The following is an 18,638-nucleotide window of genomic DNA, read 5'->3' as shown; positions in this document are numbered from 1 at the left end:
CTACCTATTATGAGAGCCTGTTTCAATCATAATAACACAGTATGGAAAATACACAGAAACATAAGGGACCATGCAGGAAAGTCCACATCCCAAAAGGCATGTTCTGTAAAGTATGACCCCAAGGCTGGGAAAGGAAAGCATCAGAGGCACTTCAAAGGAAACAAGGAGTCCCTTCAAAAGTATTTGGAGAGAACAAGAGCCATAGAAACTGCAGTTACCAAATACAAGTAATCTTAGCAAAATTCTCAAACCAATTAATAGACTAATACTAGCTCATTTACTCCTACAGTTGATCCAATTTGGAGTTGTCCATCCACTCCAGGTGATGAAGAAGCTCCTCGAGAGCCTCTCTGGTGCTAGCCACACCCAGGTGAATATACCAATGAGGCATCACACACAGAAATACCCTTCTGATCCCACCTCAAGCAAATGTGCTGGAGTCCCACAGAGAAGGTGAAGTGGGGGTGGGCTGCCTTTCTAGGGGCTGTACTCTCTGTGTGTAATCTCATGCTTTTCCTCTTTTCCTTTCTCATCCTTATTTCTCCTTGACACCCTTCTGAATTAACAACAACCATTGACTGTCTTAGCCCATGTTAGGTACGCTTGGGTCACCCTTGACTTGCTGTTACTCCAGTACAGGACCTGTCATTGAAACTGCGCCAGCTGGGATGAACCCAGGTCACAAGAGGATAGAGATATGTCTTACCTTTATTTTTTGTACTTTTATTTTTTTCTGGCCAGATATTATGTACCCATTCTGTGATTCAGGAATATTTTGGGTGAAAAAAAGAGAACAGGACCAATATTGAATTGGAATAAATTACTTTGCTTAAAATGACCAAATTATTATTAGCAACATTTTAAAATACAGTTTGTAGTACATCTCACTAGGGACACAGGTCACATGGTCTTCCATCCAGTGTATTTTCTGTCAGTTTTGGTTACAGTACAGTTGGGAATTGTATATGAAAAACTTTTGTTCCTTTTGTACAAATTTCAGTGCAACATTTTCTGGCACAACAATTGACATATGGAGAGACATTCTTATCCAAATAACTGTTAATTGCATTTAAAAAAAAAAAATCATGTATATGCAGTGGAAAAAGCTACTGTGTGAAGCTGGTAAAGCTGGGAGCTATATTTAAAGATGCCTCTAATGCACAGTCTTTCCAGCATGGAGGAAATGTTTGTTGCCTACCTGTACCCAAAGCTCATACTTACAGCACTGATTTTGAGATGTGCAGAACTAACTGGAAAAAGCAGGATGGATTTGGGATGCTGGCTGTTTGAGGCCACATTTGTTACTTGTATGTAAGGACATAGACAGCATAGGCTGATCATGGGAAAGAAGATAGAGATGCTAGAAAAGGGATGGGTCTAATGGTATGATGCAGGAGGAAAAAAGACCCAATATAAGAGAGGGACTCACAGTTAGAGAGGGACAGAGAAACTGTTGTAAATGGAGGATTAATTGCAAAACACTGTTAGAACTGGGAAGTTATGATTCTTTCCAACAGGCTTACAGAATGAAATGGAATGAAGAACAAAGAGAAATTAAAAGCAAAGACTCATTCCCCCAAAAGCTCCCCCCTCCCAACCATCATCTGTGTCTGCTCTTTTTGGCCAAGAATGATGCTGTAGGATGTCAGCGCCTGCCCGTAGGGTTTCCTTGGGTCTCTCCTCTCCTGCATCCTTTCTTCACCACAGCAGTCGAGAGAAAAGTGGAAAGAAAAAAGTAAATATTTCAAACGTCTGTACAGAACCCAGGTCTCATGTTTCCAGCAAAAGATGCCTATGGGTTCTTTCATCTTCCGTCCAATATGACACAACTTATATATAACAGCTACTATTGGGTGAGCAAATTACCTGTGCTTATCAGGATGTCTTGGTTTTCCAGAGCACCATCAAGCAACAGCTTGACATCACAGACCCCCAGCTCTGGCAGGTGCTTTGGTGACAAACAACACAATAAAGTACTAAATATAGGAAGCAAATGGACCTCCTTGGCTCCAAAATGACCCTTGTGAGATTCTCTGAGGTGTAACAGGCTGATCCTCAGGGAGGATCGCTCCTAGTAATTAAAATAGAAATGGAGTTTGGACAGCTTTGACAGACAGCTGCAATGAATTTGATGTCTGCTTCTAATCCTGTGCATGCCATTGTAGTGCTGAGCAAGACGTGGTGTGCCCAGGATCTGGCCACTTTGCATCAGAAAGATGCCTGCAAAGCCATATCTTGCACTAGAACTGAAGAGATTTATTAACTGATTGCTAATTCATGAACAAAAATTACTCCAGCCCTAAACATTCACGGATAATAATTTCTATGGGAAAATGCAGCATGAGAAACAGACTTCTTAAGGGCCACATTAAAACTATAATATTCAAATAACTTTTTTAAAACAGAGGAAGGGTATTGATGTATTTTTGAGTTAAGGATTTCATTATTTCCTCTTTTTTGTTTGAGCAAGAAGCTAAGGGAAGGGGAGGAAGAGCCATGGATTCTGCATTTTAATTAATATTTTGAGGGTGCATCCTATTTTTACTTCAGTACTTTTTAAATGGGCCATCATCAGGGCTCCTTCTCACTTCAGCAGTGTAGTAGCACATCACCTGTATGCTGATAAGGACCAAGAGCCACGTTCAATAACAAGACCTTGTGCTTTATATCTCTGTGTTACAGCTGCCACCATTGTATACCTTGCTCTTGTGCTACATGAAACCCCATTACATGGGTAATAATAGCATGTTGCTGTTGATGATATTGGTATTTCTCAAAACCCTACACCAAAGAAAGCAGTGTGGACTAAAAACCACTTCTGAGGGCAAATAGCTACTGCTTCTTTTTGTTAGGGATGAGCCTTGGACTTCTGTCTTCCCACTGCATTATTCATTTTAGTCTAGAAGAAATGCTATTTATGCCTATGAAAAGCACTTCTTCAACAGCCACTGCTGCTCCAGCCACCACACTACCATTTAGTGTGGAAAGCCAAAAAAATCTCCAAAAGGCAGCAGAGCTCCAGAAAGCAGATCTCTGACTTTGTCTTGTTTTTCAGTGGTATTGCTGAACAGACATTAGGTACTGGAGAGCCAAGGGCAACCAACCCCTTATGATGTGAACATTTTGTTCCCAGAAGACAGCTCATACAGAGCTGAGCATCATTCCAACCAATATAAATTGCCTGTCATTTTCCAAAGCAATAACAAAAATGGTTTACTCACTTATTCTTCTGTTCCTTATCTCAGTGCTGTTTTGCCTTCTGATGGTCTAAGACCATGCACTACCTAAACCCATTACAGCTGCAGATTGCTGCTATAATATTTGCTTGACAAATCAAGTCTCTCTTTTTATTATGTAATACAGGCCATATTAGACAATTACTTCTTTGTATTCTGTCTTCCTATTTTTGTTAATGTTTGGTAAATTTTAACTTTAATTCAGGTGCTTTCAGTGCAAGCTTTCATACAGAAACTGTAGGGAAAATAGGGGAGAAAAAATAGTTGTGAAGGTCTTACCTGTTACTTAAGCTTTCAGCTCTGTTTCCATAGGATCATTTATTGTTTCAACTTGACTATTCATTTCAGCTGAAAAAGAAATTATATGGTCATTAAACTCTATTAATGATACTCGTTAAGTTTATCATGTGGAGTAATAACTGCTTTTAAACCAAAAGGGACATTTATTGCATTATGAAATCTCTTAAGTCATCAAATAGGTCTCTTAGGGACCCATCTTAATCTGGAGCTCTCCGGTCACTATGACAAACTGTCCTGCGAGGAGGAAGGCTAGCATCTAGCATCACTAGAAATGCAAGCCTCTGGCTCTAGATTTTCTCTTTGGTCCACATCCATCTAGTCTGACTGTGGCACCTAAGCAAGGAGTCCAGCTCAAGGTCAAAAGGACCTTCATTTCTTTCTGTAGGCCACAGGCAGAGATACAGGTATTGCCAAAGAGTGATCTAGACTTTTGCTGGACTAAGTGGTCTTGACCCTCAGATTCAAACCTTGACCCTCTAAATCAAACACTGGCTTCTGACAAAGTCCCTAGTACGACTCAGGGTTGAGTCACAGGATGAACATAGATCCATTTCTATAGAAAAATATAATAATTTAGGTTGGAAAAGACCCTTAAGATCACTGAGTCTAACCAAAAACCTAACACTGTCAAGTCCCACTAAACCACGTCCCTAAACTGCAGGAGTCAAACTGTGACACTTGTGATGCCGTCTTAGTTACAGAGACGCTGCTTCCAGAAGTTCTTGAACTGCAAATTACTGCAACCTATGGGAGGATTCAGAGGCAATATCACTATACTCCTACAATATTTGTTAGTGTAGGATCCATTGAAAAGCCAACCTTATTTTAATTTAAAATTACAAAAATTTAAAAAATTTAAAAAATTAAAAAACAAAGAAAATAAAAATTAAATAGAAGGCTTAAGCTCATTTCACCATGACATTTGTCAAAACTATCATCTAAACTATGGCAGCTGATATTGGTCATAGTGAGACTAAACATTAATACGTGCAGTTTTAAGATTACTATCTAGTATTTGATCTGCACTGAATTTGAATGAAGCCAATTATATTAAAACCATTTTTTCCTTACTTTGGAGGGAGCAGAGCCCTCCACAAGGCTTCCCTGCCAAGCTATTGCCTAGATAAGAATGGCTTAGTCATGGTGACTGGGCTAAGAGACCCTTTCTCTGCCTCGGGACCCCATTTTATCTCCTTGTAAGACTTGGTCATACTTCCTAGGCCCTAAATAATTGGCCCTTCTCTCAGACATACCTTCACTATAAAATCCCATGCTTCTGTCCAGTTCAGTGGAATGAAGCTGTTACTGGACCACCTTTGCAGAAGCTGCCAATAAAAGATTCTGTGGAACTGCCACCCAGCTGTTTCCATCTCTTGTCCCTGAGTCAGTCCGGGCACCTTGTCAGCTGAGCTGAAATCACTGAGAGCTGAAATCACTAAAAGAGCTGATTGCCTGAATCCCAGGCCTTGCTTGCATTGGCTGAGACTGACTGGCACCCCTGGACAAGCTGTTCCTTGTTAGACCTCGCTATCTGGGACGTCTGTGGCAGCCGGGGTCAGACTGTCCCCTGGTACCAGCTGTACCTTTCTTTACTCTGGCTTCATGTTGTGTTATCACCTGGAGATTATGAGGCATTTGACATGGGTGACAGGGAAAAACCTCAAACACGAGTAGGAGATTAGGAAATGAAGATAAGATGGGAGAGAGGAAGGAAAAAACTCCAAAATCAGTAACTATGATACTTCTAGCCAGGCAGTATGATGTCTTCTAAATCAATATCATGTCAATGTAACTGTTATGGTTTTGATTAATTATTTGTAAATTCTTCATCACCCATATGCAGACAAGATACTGTAATAGCTTCCTGGATGTATGTGATGAGTAATATGAAAAGTATCCTCTTCTGATTATAGAGCTCTGATATACATTACTTTTAGAAAGCTTGTGTTCTTTAACCATATATGCATATAAAAGACAGGATGCTTAATAAAAAACAAAATCACTAAAGGAAGGGTGCTGCACACTGACAACAGCATCCTCTCCCAGCCTCCTTATGCTGGACAGCTTCACTGGCAGTACTTGTCAGCCTTCACTCACGTTCTACAGAAACCTCCTGCAAAATAAATCTGGACTTGAAACCTGTGGTTAGGCTCTGTCAGCATCCCAGATGAACATTTTCCTATGTATTTGTGATGGACCTTGGCTCTTTGCATAAGCTCTACTAGGAACAGGGAGGTCTCACTGAAGGATGGGCTTTTGCAGACCACTGAGCGAACCCCAACATATGACACTGTGAAGACAGCTACACAGTTCTATCTGTTTAGCTGAAAAACAGCACAGCAGTGAAGCACATAGCACAAGAACACACAGAAGAACTGCCACCAGGTGTAGTGGGGATGTGACTCACAGTTCTTGGTTCCTCCCAGCATGATGTGGTGTCAGGAAGGTATCATTAGCCCTGAGTGTTCTACATCCAATCAATCGCAAGCCGAAACAGGGCTTCTCCCTGACAAGTAAGGTTTTTAGAGGTTTTAAACTGCTAACTCACTTTAGCACTCTTGTTGCACCTCCCCATAATATCCTACATCAGCCAGCAACTCTGAGAAGCACCTGGACTGCAAAGAGGCATGTCTCCTCAGTTTTACCTGCACCTCCTTCTGCACCTTCACAGATGGTTTTTATGCCAGAAATTGACATCTCTGTGTGATGGATGTGGACATTCTGTCTTAATTCTTTTAAATTTTTACCTGTTGGGGGCAAAAATTATCAGCTCTCAAATGATGACCAGGCAGGGATTTCTCCCCAAAAGCAAGAAAGTTCCTTGCAAGAGGAGAAGTAACCGAGCAAGTAATTCTCATCCATTACAGCACTGTGGTTGTTGCTGACGTGGGGGATGCACTTTGGCAATGCAACATTATTCCTCATTTCTGCAAGACAGCTAGTTGCTTAAAGGTTAGCTAGCCAGGAGTGACAGCACAGATCTAAGTGGAGAAGGCAAGAAAATGGGAGACTGGAGAGCCAAGTTGAAGTCACCTGCGAGAGAGTGAGTGCATTTCTCTAGCCTAGAATATTATGCCATAGACCAATGACATTGTGAAAAGTTTGATCTGACTAATACCAGCTGGAAACTAAAAAATTCCTTAGTAATCTCTACAGGAAGGAATGAAGGATTCCAGGAAGGAAGGATTTTAGGAAGGATTCCAGGAAGGAAGGATTCCAGGAAGGAAGGAAGGATTCCAGGAAGGATTCTAGGAAGGAAGGTAGGAAGGATTCCAGGAAGGATTCTAGGAAGGAAGGAAGGAAGGATTCCAGGAAGGAAGGAAGGATTCCAGGAAGGAAGGATTCCAAGCAGGAAGGAAGGGAGGGAGGGAGGGAGGGAGGAAGGAAGGATTCCAGGAAGGAAGGAAGGAAGGAAGGAAGGAAGGAAGGAAGGAAGGAAGGAAGGAAAAAGAAGCTGTTGTCAGGGAAATACCATCTAAGAACCCAATAACCAAAGGTGAAATTTACCATCATTAAAAAAAAAACTGATCAGCCAATCTGTCCTGGGTACAAGAAATTTAATGTACAGGGGTCTTTGCTCTGATGGCTGATGGAAACTAGCAGGACAAAAATGTGTGTGTATACACGGCCTTAATCTAGGCTACAGATGCACCTTCTGACAGTTTTCCTGATGGAGAATTAAGCCCTGGTCTCACATAATAGTAATTTCTCAAATATATCACTCTCATGGACCTGCCCACTGGATGAACCAATATTGAGATCTACCTAAGCTGTCTAAACTTTCTGCATCTCTCATGCACTTTTCACTGTGCTGTTGTACATGAAATTAAACCACAAGAGGTGGGCTGCCAAGGGGGATGCAGTGATATATGCTTGTGCTTTCAGCTGTGAAGCAATGAGATCCCTGTGGTGGAAAGAAGGGGACCAGAGAAAATAATAGGCAACTTACATAAATATTACTGTTAAAGGGAATGAGTTTGATTCTTCCTCTCATTTTTTTTTCCCCTAAATGCACACTATGTCCGCAAAGAAAAAAACCCTGCAATATAATCCTAATAGCAATTTAAGCTGTCTAGAAATAAAGACTTCCCTGATAAGTGAAGTACTTTTTGGCATCTTAAGCAAACATCCTTTTCCTGTCCTTTCATATAACTCAGAAAGTTCAAAGAAAAGGAAGGTACAAGATGAGTCATATGTAGAAGACCTTTCAAGATAAGCAAGACTTGAAACAGAGAAACCTATCGAGATCCCTGTTTTAGAAACCACTAGCTGTCCTGCTGTCCTATCCTATGGCACATGTTGAAACAGCTATGCTTTCCAGATATCCCTTAACATATTTCTTTAGTAAATTTGGATTTGTTTTCACTAAGTAGCCCAAACTATCCCATGGATTCACAATTCAAATATTTTAATGTGCTATGACTTTTGGGTTTGTTCAAAAAATGAGTCAAGAAGGTTGCTTTGACTTTATTCTGCACTTCTACTTGTAATTGCATAATCTCTAGTATTTTTTCAAAAAGAAAAATTCATTATGCACACTTGCTTTTCCTGTGTTTGCACACTTCTTTACAGGCCAGTATCTAATCAGTCACTGATTCAAATCAATCTGACAGCAGAGAAAGGAAACCAGCATCAGATTCTTTTTGTAACTAGTAGAAAAAAGAATATAATTGCTTTGTCTTTGAGATGTAAAGAAGTGTGCCTTCTATTTATATTATGTCAATGTTGTGGAGGTTAAAGAAAGAGTTAAAAAACAACCTTCACTATAGAGAGGAGTCTGTGGAATGAAATGAGGAGTGGATACCTGATCCCAAACCCACTGTTGTTTGGGGCAGTAAAAAGGCCCCTCTGTGTAAAACCCAGCAAAACTCTTTGTGTAGCTCTGTTATGCTACAAGAGATGACCAAGACGAGTGAAAAAGGGTTTGCCTCACCAAAGCCTAAGCACCACTATGCTGATTCCCACCATTATTTCTTTACACACAGGATGAGTCAAAAGAAGGTAAATTATTTGTTTACAAGGATGTTACACACTGCAGATTTCAAGTAGCATCCTAGTACTTGGCCCTTGCTGGACTTTGCCACACACATGAGTCACAAGCTCACTGAGGTCAGTGTTGGAGGATTATAATTTCCAAGTCAGGAACCTTGGGTTATGTCCACAAACCTGACTGTAACTGCTGTTGTGTCAACTAAATTATGGTTGTTGTATTAATAGTAAAAGTCTTAGTGAGAGAACTGTTACCAGACTGAGCTATACATGGATACTGAAGGAGGAAGAAAGCGAATCACAGCTGACCTAGAATGAGACTAACACACAAGTTCAGAGTGGTTATACTGCCAAACACTTCCCCCTCAATGGAGTTGGGCACCAGCAAAGAAATACTCAGAAACAGTCTTCTGACTGCAGTTAGACCCTCAACCTCTTGGCCAATTCTATATCAAGATCAACATTACAGTGAGTCTAAAATATTACTTAGTTAAAAGGCAGGAAGTGTGGAACATACCAACTGAACACATTGATAACAGTTGGTAACCCAATCAACAAAAAAAGCAGGGCTACAGCACTGAAAGTTACTTTCACCAGACTCACAAGACAGCAGAGATGGTTTAAACTCTCAAAAAGACTCAGTTGAAGAGATGATAAATATAACTAATTTTTTTTTTTTTTTGGAGGAAACATAAACTCCAGAAAGGCAATGTAAGGTATCAGCTTCAGGGCAATACACAGAATCAGAGAATGGTTTTGCTTGGAAAGGACTTTAAAGACCATCCAGATGTACTCCCCTGCCATGGGCAAGGACACCTTCCACCAGACCAGGTTGTTCCAAACCTCATCCAACCTGGCCTTGAACACTTCCAGGAATGGGACATCCAAAGCTCTCTGGACAACCTGTTCCACTGCCTCCCTACCCTCATAGTGAACAATTCCTTACTAATATCCAATTAAAACATGCTCTTTGTCAGGTTAAATCCATTACACTGAAAAATTAATTGAAAATAATAGAAAAACATACCATCTTTATTTGAAACATCTGCTGCTTGGCTTGCAAGGTCAATTTTCATAGGCTCCATAGAAGTTTCTTCTTGTTCTTGTATCCCTATAATATAAGCCAAAGAAGGAGAAAAATCAATACTCATAGTACCTGATTAATGTCTAATTCTCGGACTCCTCATGCCTGGCTTTTTTGTTCCCTTTCTGGTATGCTCTTACCTTTGTAGACTCCACTATTGTATAGTGGCATCCACTAAAGAAGAGGACAGAGGATATTGGGAGAACGTGGTTGAAAATAATTGCCTGAATATTTGTAGCAATTCATGCTCTTTTTTTTAATTGGGATTGTTAAAATTGCATCATGTTATATGTTTCTGCCTCCGCACAATTATTTTCTCATCACTTTTAAAGGATCTCTTCTGCTCATAAAATGCAATATATGATGGAGACTTAATCACAGTTATAAAGTTTCTCTAGCCAGCAGAAAGAAAATAAATACAGTGAAGAGTTCAAATACACTGGGTAGTCAGACACAAACTAGAATATGAATGTAGGAAAATGCATTTTACATTGGCTAAGAAGCCAATTTTAGTTTACATTCCATCATGCTACTTCTCTACTTCTGTGGCCACTGTAAAGCTTGTTGCACCCATCCTATGTCTGAACTCTAGGATATCAGGTGACTGGTCACTAAGATCCAGGCATTTGGGTGGTTGTTACAATGAGTTAGTGGAATGTAGTAAGGACTCGGGTATTTCAGAAACACTTTATTGTTAAACTGAAATAATTTACCCCTTCAACAACATAGATGAAACCTTTACTGTCTCTCAAAAACCTCCTTTTTCCTTTGTAATTCTAAAGTGGGGTTTTTAACAGTGTACTCCACCAGAGTGTACTACTTTTATTTTGTCCATAAAAATGTATCTACCACTGAAATTTTCAGTCATTTTTTCCTTTTAATTTTATCTGCAAACCAATGGTGTAATGGGCAATTTAGTTTCCTTTCTGCTTGCTGTGATGGCCAATACTATTTTCACTGGCAACTTCCAATACACTACCTATACAATCACAGAATCATTAAGGTAGAAAAGACCTCTAAGATGGAGTCCAACTGTTTACTCAAGACTGCTAAGTACAGCAAAAAACCATGTTGTCAAGTGCCACACTCACTCACCTTCTGAACACTTCCACAGTTGGGGATTCCACCACTTCCCTGGGCAGCCTGTTCCAATTCCTGACCTATGGTCCTACCAAGCTTGGGGGATGGATGACTTCACAGAAATTGATAGAAATGATACCCATCATTTTAACAGACCTTACTTCTCATGCAGAAACTTCTCAGTGGATCATTGTATCACCAGCTTCACCTCTTTCTTACTGGTTTAAAATCATCTCCCCATAGACACAAATGCCTGTAAATATCTGTGACTGAGAATGCTGCATATCCACCCCTTTGTGGATGCATCAAACTCCAGATGCTTCTCCTGAGAATTCATGAGAGTGAGTGTGGTTATCTCCTGTAGTTTTTTATGTACCAGCATCCCCAATATTTCCCAGTGCTCACTCACCTATATTTTTGGCTCACGCAAAAGGTAAACCCAGGTAACCCCACACAAATAATGTGTATATGGCAGGAATTTGTCAAGTACAAGACTGAACAGGTGTTTCAAAATCCCTGCCTGACATTTCCTGGCAAAATCAGTATGAAATCTGAGGGACCATGAAAACACCGATGAAAGAAGATACACAGACATTCCAGTTGTGATACATTGTGATTATTTGAGGGAAGCAGCTCTATGAAAAAAAAAATTCTGAAAAAATGTCAGAATGACCAGGTGTGCTGGGAGGAAGCTTAAAAACCATTTAGTTCCAATCCCCCTGCCATGGGCAGGGACACCTTCCACTAGATGAGGCTGTTCCAAGCCTCATCCAACCTGGCCTTGAACACTTCAAGGGACAGGGCAATGAAAGCTTCACAAGGCAATAAGGGCCAGGGCCTCACCGCCCTCTTAGTAAAGAATTTCCTTCTAATATCCAGTCTTAAACCAGCCCTTCCCTGTTGAAACAATTTCCCCTTGTCCTATTGACTGTCTCTACATGAGTGCAGCCTGCAGTGGATGCACCCCAACCCACCAAGACACCCTGATGTCTAATGTAGGTATTTGGGATGTCTGCTAAACACCAGCATGCTCTGGTTGTCAGCTGCTGCCTCTGAATCTGACTTGGACTCCTCTAAACCACCATCTACTAACCAAATAAAAGAGATATGATATGACAGGTTATGTCTTGCCTCTGAAGTTTCTCCCCTTGCCACTGCCTGAAGATGACCACATGAAGTTCCTAACCCTTATCACAAGATCTTTAACTAGCGGGCATGCCTGGCTTTACCATGCTGCTGGAAGGTTTCTCGCTTTCCATTTCAGAAATCTCTCACACAGCTGACAGACGTAAAAGTTTATTGGCATAGTGAAAGGTGATGATGGAGGCTAATGAAAAGAGAATTTTATGGACACACGTGTGTGTGTGTAAATTTCTGCACATGTGCTTTGTTCCTGTTGTCTCCCATTTGCATTGATAACATCAGGCATGGGATGGGGGGATGGCAAGCCCAGAAAGAGGCTAGGAAGAGTAACAACAGCTCAACAGATCTTCAAAACTACTTTTTTTCAGAGGTTTAGGATCATAAATACTGTCAGAAGAGTTGCTTTTTTTCTGCTTTTTCACCTTCTTTCCACTTTTGAAATTCTGTTCCCCATCCTTTCTAGGATGGGATTGTTGCAGTATCAGTGTTTTTTACACTGGGAGTTTATTGTTGGATACTGTCAGCAAGAAAGTTATAGTGGGAAACAATGTTCAGGGGCACACTAGGCAGAAGATATTTTCGACTTTTACAAAACTGAGCACCACTGCAAATCTTCAAAGAAGGTTTGCGCAGTTTACCACCTCATTTTTGGGGGAAGATTTACAAATTCAGTTAATATAAATTTAATTTCTTCCTTCATTATTACTATGGGAGGAACATTCACTATACTGCCAATGCATGTGGAAAGGGTATTATCCAAAATAGCTCTCCTGTTGAGCAGTTAATTCAAGTTCACTCTGAGATCAGCCCAATTCACATAAACAGCAGAATTTGATCAATACCAGAAACTGCCTTGACAACCAATTCATTCATTAGACCTCTCCCTCGATTGAATTTCTTCAGGTTAAAGTACAAACAAGCAAAGGGTTTCCAGTTTCCATGCAGGAGCTGCGGGCTCCTGAAGGGGAGGGAGCCTGGGAGATACTGCTTTCAATATCAATTCCTATTTCTAATTGTGCTCCTGCCACAGCTCATTACCTGAGCCCTTTGCCAACTGGTTACACAACCAGCCCAGCACTAAAAAAAACAGTGGGCTGCTGGCATGGGCAAGCAGGGCTCCCAGCCTTTTCCAATGCCTAAGTCAAGTATGTACCAGGAAGACAGAGTCTCTGTATTCTTATTTAATCTCTTATTTTTTCCTCTTAATAGTCACTCGTTCTACGTGCTTACAGTTAATACACCATTTTCTCTAGAGAAATATTATTTTCTTCCCCTCTAGATTAATGTACTGTTTACAAAACTAACATAAAGCTCTTGAGGTAGCTTTAAGCAATTATAACAATTTTAAAATTGCCCAAATATAGAGATCAGACATCTGTTTTCCAAACCCCCAATAAATTCTAACAAGTAGAAAAGAATAACCCTTGTCTTCCTCATCATCCTCCATCTCGCTTTGCACAAAATTTAAATCTATTTCAAGTGACAAAAGCAGGTAACAATGCAGGTTTAGAAGCTGTAACAACCCAAGAACTGAGTTTCTGTTCTGAACTGTCTCTTAAGGATGTTTATTTCTCTTTGATGAGTCTCAAAGGGAATTGTCTTGGCAGAGCCTTTGAGACCAGCCTTGGCATGGGTTGTGGGTCAGGGATGTCAAGTGGGCTCTGAACCAGGAACCTGGGTTCCTGCTCTTAGTTAATAATGTCAAAGACTCCTTTTAAGACAAACAGAAGAACAAGTTTTGTGTGTAAATTAGTTCTGTCAGTGTAATCACATACTCCATGGTAACTTAAATCTTTTAAAAATTCCCCAATTATGGAAATCTTATAATAAGTGGGAAATCCTGGCCCTAAGATCATTCTGAATATTTCAGGGAGAAAAGAGTTGTCAATACTACAACAATCGAGAAAACAACTATGTTTACAGGCTAAGTGATGGTGCCATTATTCCCATAGCTAGTCTGCTCTGCAATTTTGGTTGTTGCCACAGGAATTAAAATAAAATACTATCCTGCCTACAGACAATGTGCAACCTGAAGAAATTCATTAGCTGTAAATTATTCAGAGAGCAGTTGCTTCTACTTGTGTTATATGCTTTGAAAAAATCACATGTCATTATGCAATATGAAAACCATGTTACAGCTATTCTGAACAATACAAATTTCTCCAATTCAAACCTACTGAATAAATTTTATTGTTTTGAGTTTAGCTGCAAATATGCTTCTCCTAATCATGAGGCTCTGAGAATCAGGCATGTTAAAAAAGAATAAATCCAAATTTCTCCGTTTAAAACTGGAATGCGCTATTTTTCATCTGCAGTAAGAAAAATAAAACAAAACAAAAACACCCCTCCCCAATAAAAAAAAATCAGACAAAGCTCTTCTGACCAACAGCTGCATTGTCTTTTCTGTCAAAACCAGTTCCCATTTTCTTGCTCTGCGAATAGCCAGAGTTGGGTTTTTTTTCTCTTCCCCAGTAATTTCATTGTAGCACTTTGCTAATGCAACTGTCAAGCCTTCATGTACTTTGTTTACTGCTCTATTTTAGCAACATTATAAATGCTGCCTCATATAGAAACTGAAGCTGTCTGTCCTACAAAGATTCTATTTGACTCCTGTTTGATATCCATCTGGGACAATTGACCCTTTTAATCAGACCAGATTCTACCACATCAAATATTTGTGCTGTCTCCTTGTACAGCTCTACAGGTATAAGCACCCAATCTGCTGCTCTTGGGGCTCTAAGAAAAAAAAAAAAAAAACAACAAAAAACCAAACAGCAATGATTTTCCATCTGTACTTCATTATGTTCAAGCTGGAGGGCAGTCTTCTCCCTTGCTATCCTTCTGCAATGCACAGGTCAAGCTCGGCAGTTCTGAATCTTCAGGAATGGCACTGCCACCACTAAGCCTCTCATATTCAGCATGGCTCGGTAAATAACAACTCCATCTGTTATATCAGGAATATGACACCTCGATCAACCACCACCTTGTCCCCAGCAATTATGTACCACAGAGATAAAAGAAAAGGATGCAGATTTCAGAGGAGGGTGTGCAGGATACGGTACCAGCTTTGCTGGGCTTTTCAAGGCACTGAGTGAGCATTATTCTTGTGTTTCAGTCCCTTCATTATTAAATGGAGTGTGTACCCTCCTTTTTGGCATTTTGGCTTTGTTTTCCAGAGTAACAAGACTTACTTTGTTTTCCAGAATCCCTGTCCCTTCAGTGCCATGTGTGTCAGCTCAGCTCTCTGTGCACACAACTGTACCTAAAAGCATCATGCTGCTCCCAGCCACTGTTATTACCAGCTCAAGCTGAATGGCAATGTTTTAAAAATGCAATTTATAAGTGCCTAAGATCTGCTTATCCTTATCCCCTTCCAGCCTTTTATTAAACATACTGTTAATAAAATCTCATTGTGCCTTCAATTCTCCAAAGGTGGGAATGGGAAGCTAGTGAGGATTGTCTCTCAGCAATATGGTTCATAAGAGCCATACAAATTTGGCACATCTAAAATCACTCATGTCTATCAGGAGCACTTTGTGTATTTTGTCTCTCTTTAAAAACAGGATAAAACTGCACACAGCAAGTTTTTGATGAATACAAGGTTCATTGTTTTAAGAAAAGCCTTATGTTTTTTTTTTTTTTTTTTTTTTTGTTCTGGAAAATGTGTAGAAGGCCATCTCATTGTTTTCCAGATGCTTTTTTTGTGAAACCTCTCATCAGAGAAGAAGCCTGCAGCATAGAATGCTTGAAATAGAGCACCGAGAACATTTAATCTCATCCCTTAATTGCTGTCTGTTAACTGAAATGTTGCCTGGTTGTGATCAAACTAGTAGATCACCTATCCTGAATGGCTTCCAAAGCACTTGTGCTCTATCCCTGCCTACAAATAAAGCAGATAGCATGCTCAGTAGCATTACAACAAGTGAAAGGAACAGAAATGGTATGATTACCTCTGTTTTTCATTCTGTCATTTTTTCCTGCTATTTCTGAAAGCCATGAGTGATTTGGTTCAGTTCCTGATCACTACCTGCTTCATCCTAAAAACTGTGTAGGTGTGAGGAATTAGAGCACCAGGAGATCCTTTTGTGCAAGCCTCAGGACATCTACGTATTTCCTAAGGCACACCTTTTCCCAGAGGGAATTATGCTGGGCATTCATAAATATCTTCTGAATTCCATGGCCATATGAGTCAGCCTGTTGAAAGACAGCCACCTGCCAGAATTGTGAGACTGAGACAAATCACTAATTAAGTGGTGCAAAGCTCCCACCGCTGTTACACAGAATGATATCTGCACCTCTACTCCCACCACAATATCACTGTTCTTCACACACTCACCAGGCTCATCACCACATACCTGATAGCACAACAGCTCTCTCAAGCAGCTTTAATTCCTCTTTGCACCATTAATTTGTGCTGAGGACTCCTGACCTTAATTTTGATGAACCAGTGTGGGAGCCCAAAGGCTTTAATAGGCCTTTCTTTCCCTTCAGCTTACCCACTAAAAACCAGAACACTGTAATAGCCTGTGCTGCCATCAGCAGCACATACTCTGCCTCTATTTCTTTTCAATCTGGCATTCACTGTATTTTCTGAGTGCCTCAAATGATCTTGAGGAAAGTTCAGAAAAGCAGACTGATAATAAAGAGATCCTGGATCTCCTAAGCAGGACGGATTTGTCAGAATGTGACACCATTTGTTTCAAAAAAGGGAAATTTTCCATTTAGCTTCAAAAGAATAACTTCAAACATAAAGGAGACTGGGCCAGTCCTCAGCTTTGAGCAGCAGGGCAAGAACCAGATGGGCACCTGTAGTGAACAGAAACAATATTTATAATAGAAATTACAAGGAAAAGATAGAGAAGAGGGGACGAATCTCAGAGAACCTCAAACAGCTCAAGAGCTGGAAGTTAGAAGAGTTCCTCTCAGAGAAGCACCCTCACCTTTCACAGAAAACCCACTCCATCCACACAGAGATTCTTCTGTAAAGAAGGAAATAGGAGAGAGATGGATATGTTACCCAAGGTGATACTTCCCACCCGGTTCTGAAAATGCCTACGGAGAGAAGCCAAGGCTGAAATCTGCCTTTTGGAGATCCATGTAGCTTTCACTGTTAGAGGACATCATTAATGCTGATAGCTGCCCTGCTTTCTCCTCTGAAAGTCTGGTATCCTTCTTCACAGCAGTGGGCCAGCCTCAAAGTAATGGGAGGGAAAGGAAACATACTGAAAATGTGTATTACCTCCTAAGCATGGATGTAATTTTTAATTTCTGCTGATAACTGGATGAATATAAGAGCAAAATTTTTATAGCAGTGACATGGAGCAAGATATTTTCCCCAGCAAATAACAGGACTAAATGAGAATAAATGGTAATACCAGCAGGGAATAACCACATCCTCTTCTGAACAGAGACTGTATATAACTAAGACATGTGAGGACCTGAATCATGAGTGGTGATTTGAACCCCAAATCAAGTATGGTGAGGCACTGGCACAGGTTGTCCAGAGAAGCTGTGGATGACCCACTCCTGGAAGTGTTCAGAGTCAGGTTGTATGGGGCTCTCAGCAATCTCATCTCCTGGAAGGCATCCCTGCTCATGGCAGGTGGATGGGAACTAAAGAGTTCTTAAGGCCCCTTCCAACTCAAACCACTGTATTATAACACCACTGCCAGATGTAATCACATGCCACAGATTCCCAAAGTGAGACAAGCCCAAAAGAACAACCTCCATACTACGGCAAGCAATTGAGCTGCGTGGTGGCAATCATGTTCTTCTACCAATTCCAGTGGCAGCTCTGAAGAATCGGATTTCTTGGGGACCAAGGAAGGTGCGCAACCAGACAGTGACAGCACAGCTGGTGTTTAACACTTGAAAGATCTGCCCTCCTGACACTCATCTCCTAGCATGAAAACAAGAAAGTTCCAAAACACTGAAAAGCACAACGGCGCAGAGAAGTCCTGAAGGTTGCTTTAGAATAAAGTAATCCACCAGCCTGGGTGTTAACATCTGCACCACAGGAGAGTATTTCCACATGATGATAGACTTAGCCAAGATTTCCTGGTAAGGCTAGAGACCGGATTTAGATTGCCACATGAGTGAATTTTATTTGCTCTGTTTCTTGAAGAAAACTTTAAGACCAAATTCAGAATTACCACTGAGGAGCAGAAAAATTTTGCCCACAACAGTGCTTCCAGAATAGCAATTTGTCAGCTGAGAAAAAACCAAGTGTTAGTGTTGGCAGTTGCCCACTTGCTTCTTTTTGTTGCAGAGAGCCATCACGTAGTGTTTCCTAAAACTACAAATGCTCTTTCTGGCTCACTATAGGATACAATACTAATATGCATCACAGGGTATGAGATAAAATGTGCAGTGCTATTGCTGCCTTTGATTTTTCTTCCATTTATATCGGCCTTCAGTAAAAATTACAAAAAGACAGCTGCAGAATTTTTTCCTCTAAACTTTTTCACATTTCATTCTTTGGTTAATAAATTCTAGGGTCTAACTAGGACCTTTTATCAGAGATAGGAATTTACATTTAGATAACATGATGCAAAGAATATTAACAACCATCATCCTCCCTTTCTGGAAACAGCTCCAGAGCACTGCCCAATTGACTTCAGATTTGTAAAACAGACCTATTTGCTTGAAACCAAATATTTCTTTCTCCTTCTCCAGTTAGAGAAACATAACATAGTTGCTTTAATGTGTATTTGTGTCCTGTCCCTCCCTACCTTTTCTTGATTTTAGGCAGTCTCACTGTGCTTGTTCTGAATGAGCCTCTGGTCATGGAGATGGCTCCAGCTGGT

At 40.5% G+C, this 18,638-nt stretch overlaps 1 protein-coding gene across 1 annotated transcript in view; it reads right to left on the bottom strand.

Annotated features, from left to right (window-relative positions):
- Positions 1–1,605: 1,605 nt before the first annotated feature.
- The window catches only part of MACROD2 (mono-ADP ribosylhydrolase 2), an 869,266-nt gene continuing 852,233 nt past the window's right edge, over positions 1,606–18,638 (bottom strand). Inside the window, exons 17-19 of the mRNA XM_062489395.1 lie at positions 9,553–9,636; positions 3,516–3,584; positions 1,606–1,696 (exon numbers count right to left, since the gene is read on the bottom strand). Coding sequence (XP_062345379.1) covers positions 3,523–3,584; positions 9,553–9,636 — 146 coding nt within the window. The 3' untranslated portion in view covers positions 1,606–1,696; positions 3,516–3,522. The remainder of the gene's footprint in view (positions 1,697–3,515; positions 3,585–9,552; positions 9,637–18,638) is intronic.

The sequence above is a fragment of the Cinclus cinclus genome, chromosome 3 (assembly GCF_963662255.1).
Source record: "Cinclus cinclus chromosome 3, bCinCin1.1, whole genome shotgun sequence".
In the NCBI taxonomy this organism is placed as follows: domain Eukaryota; kingdom Metazoa; phylum Chordata; class Aves; order Passeriformes; family Cinclidae; genus Cinclus; species Cinclus cinclus.
The sequence above is the reverse complement of the archived record's forward strand: the minus strand, read 5'-3'. Positions and strand labels throughout refer to the sequence as shown.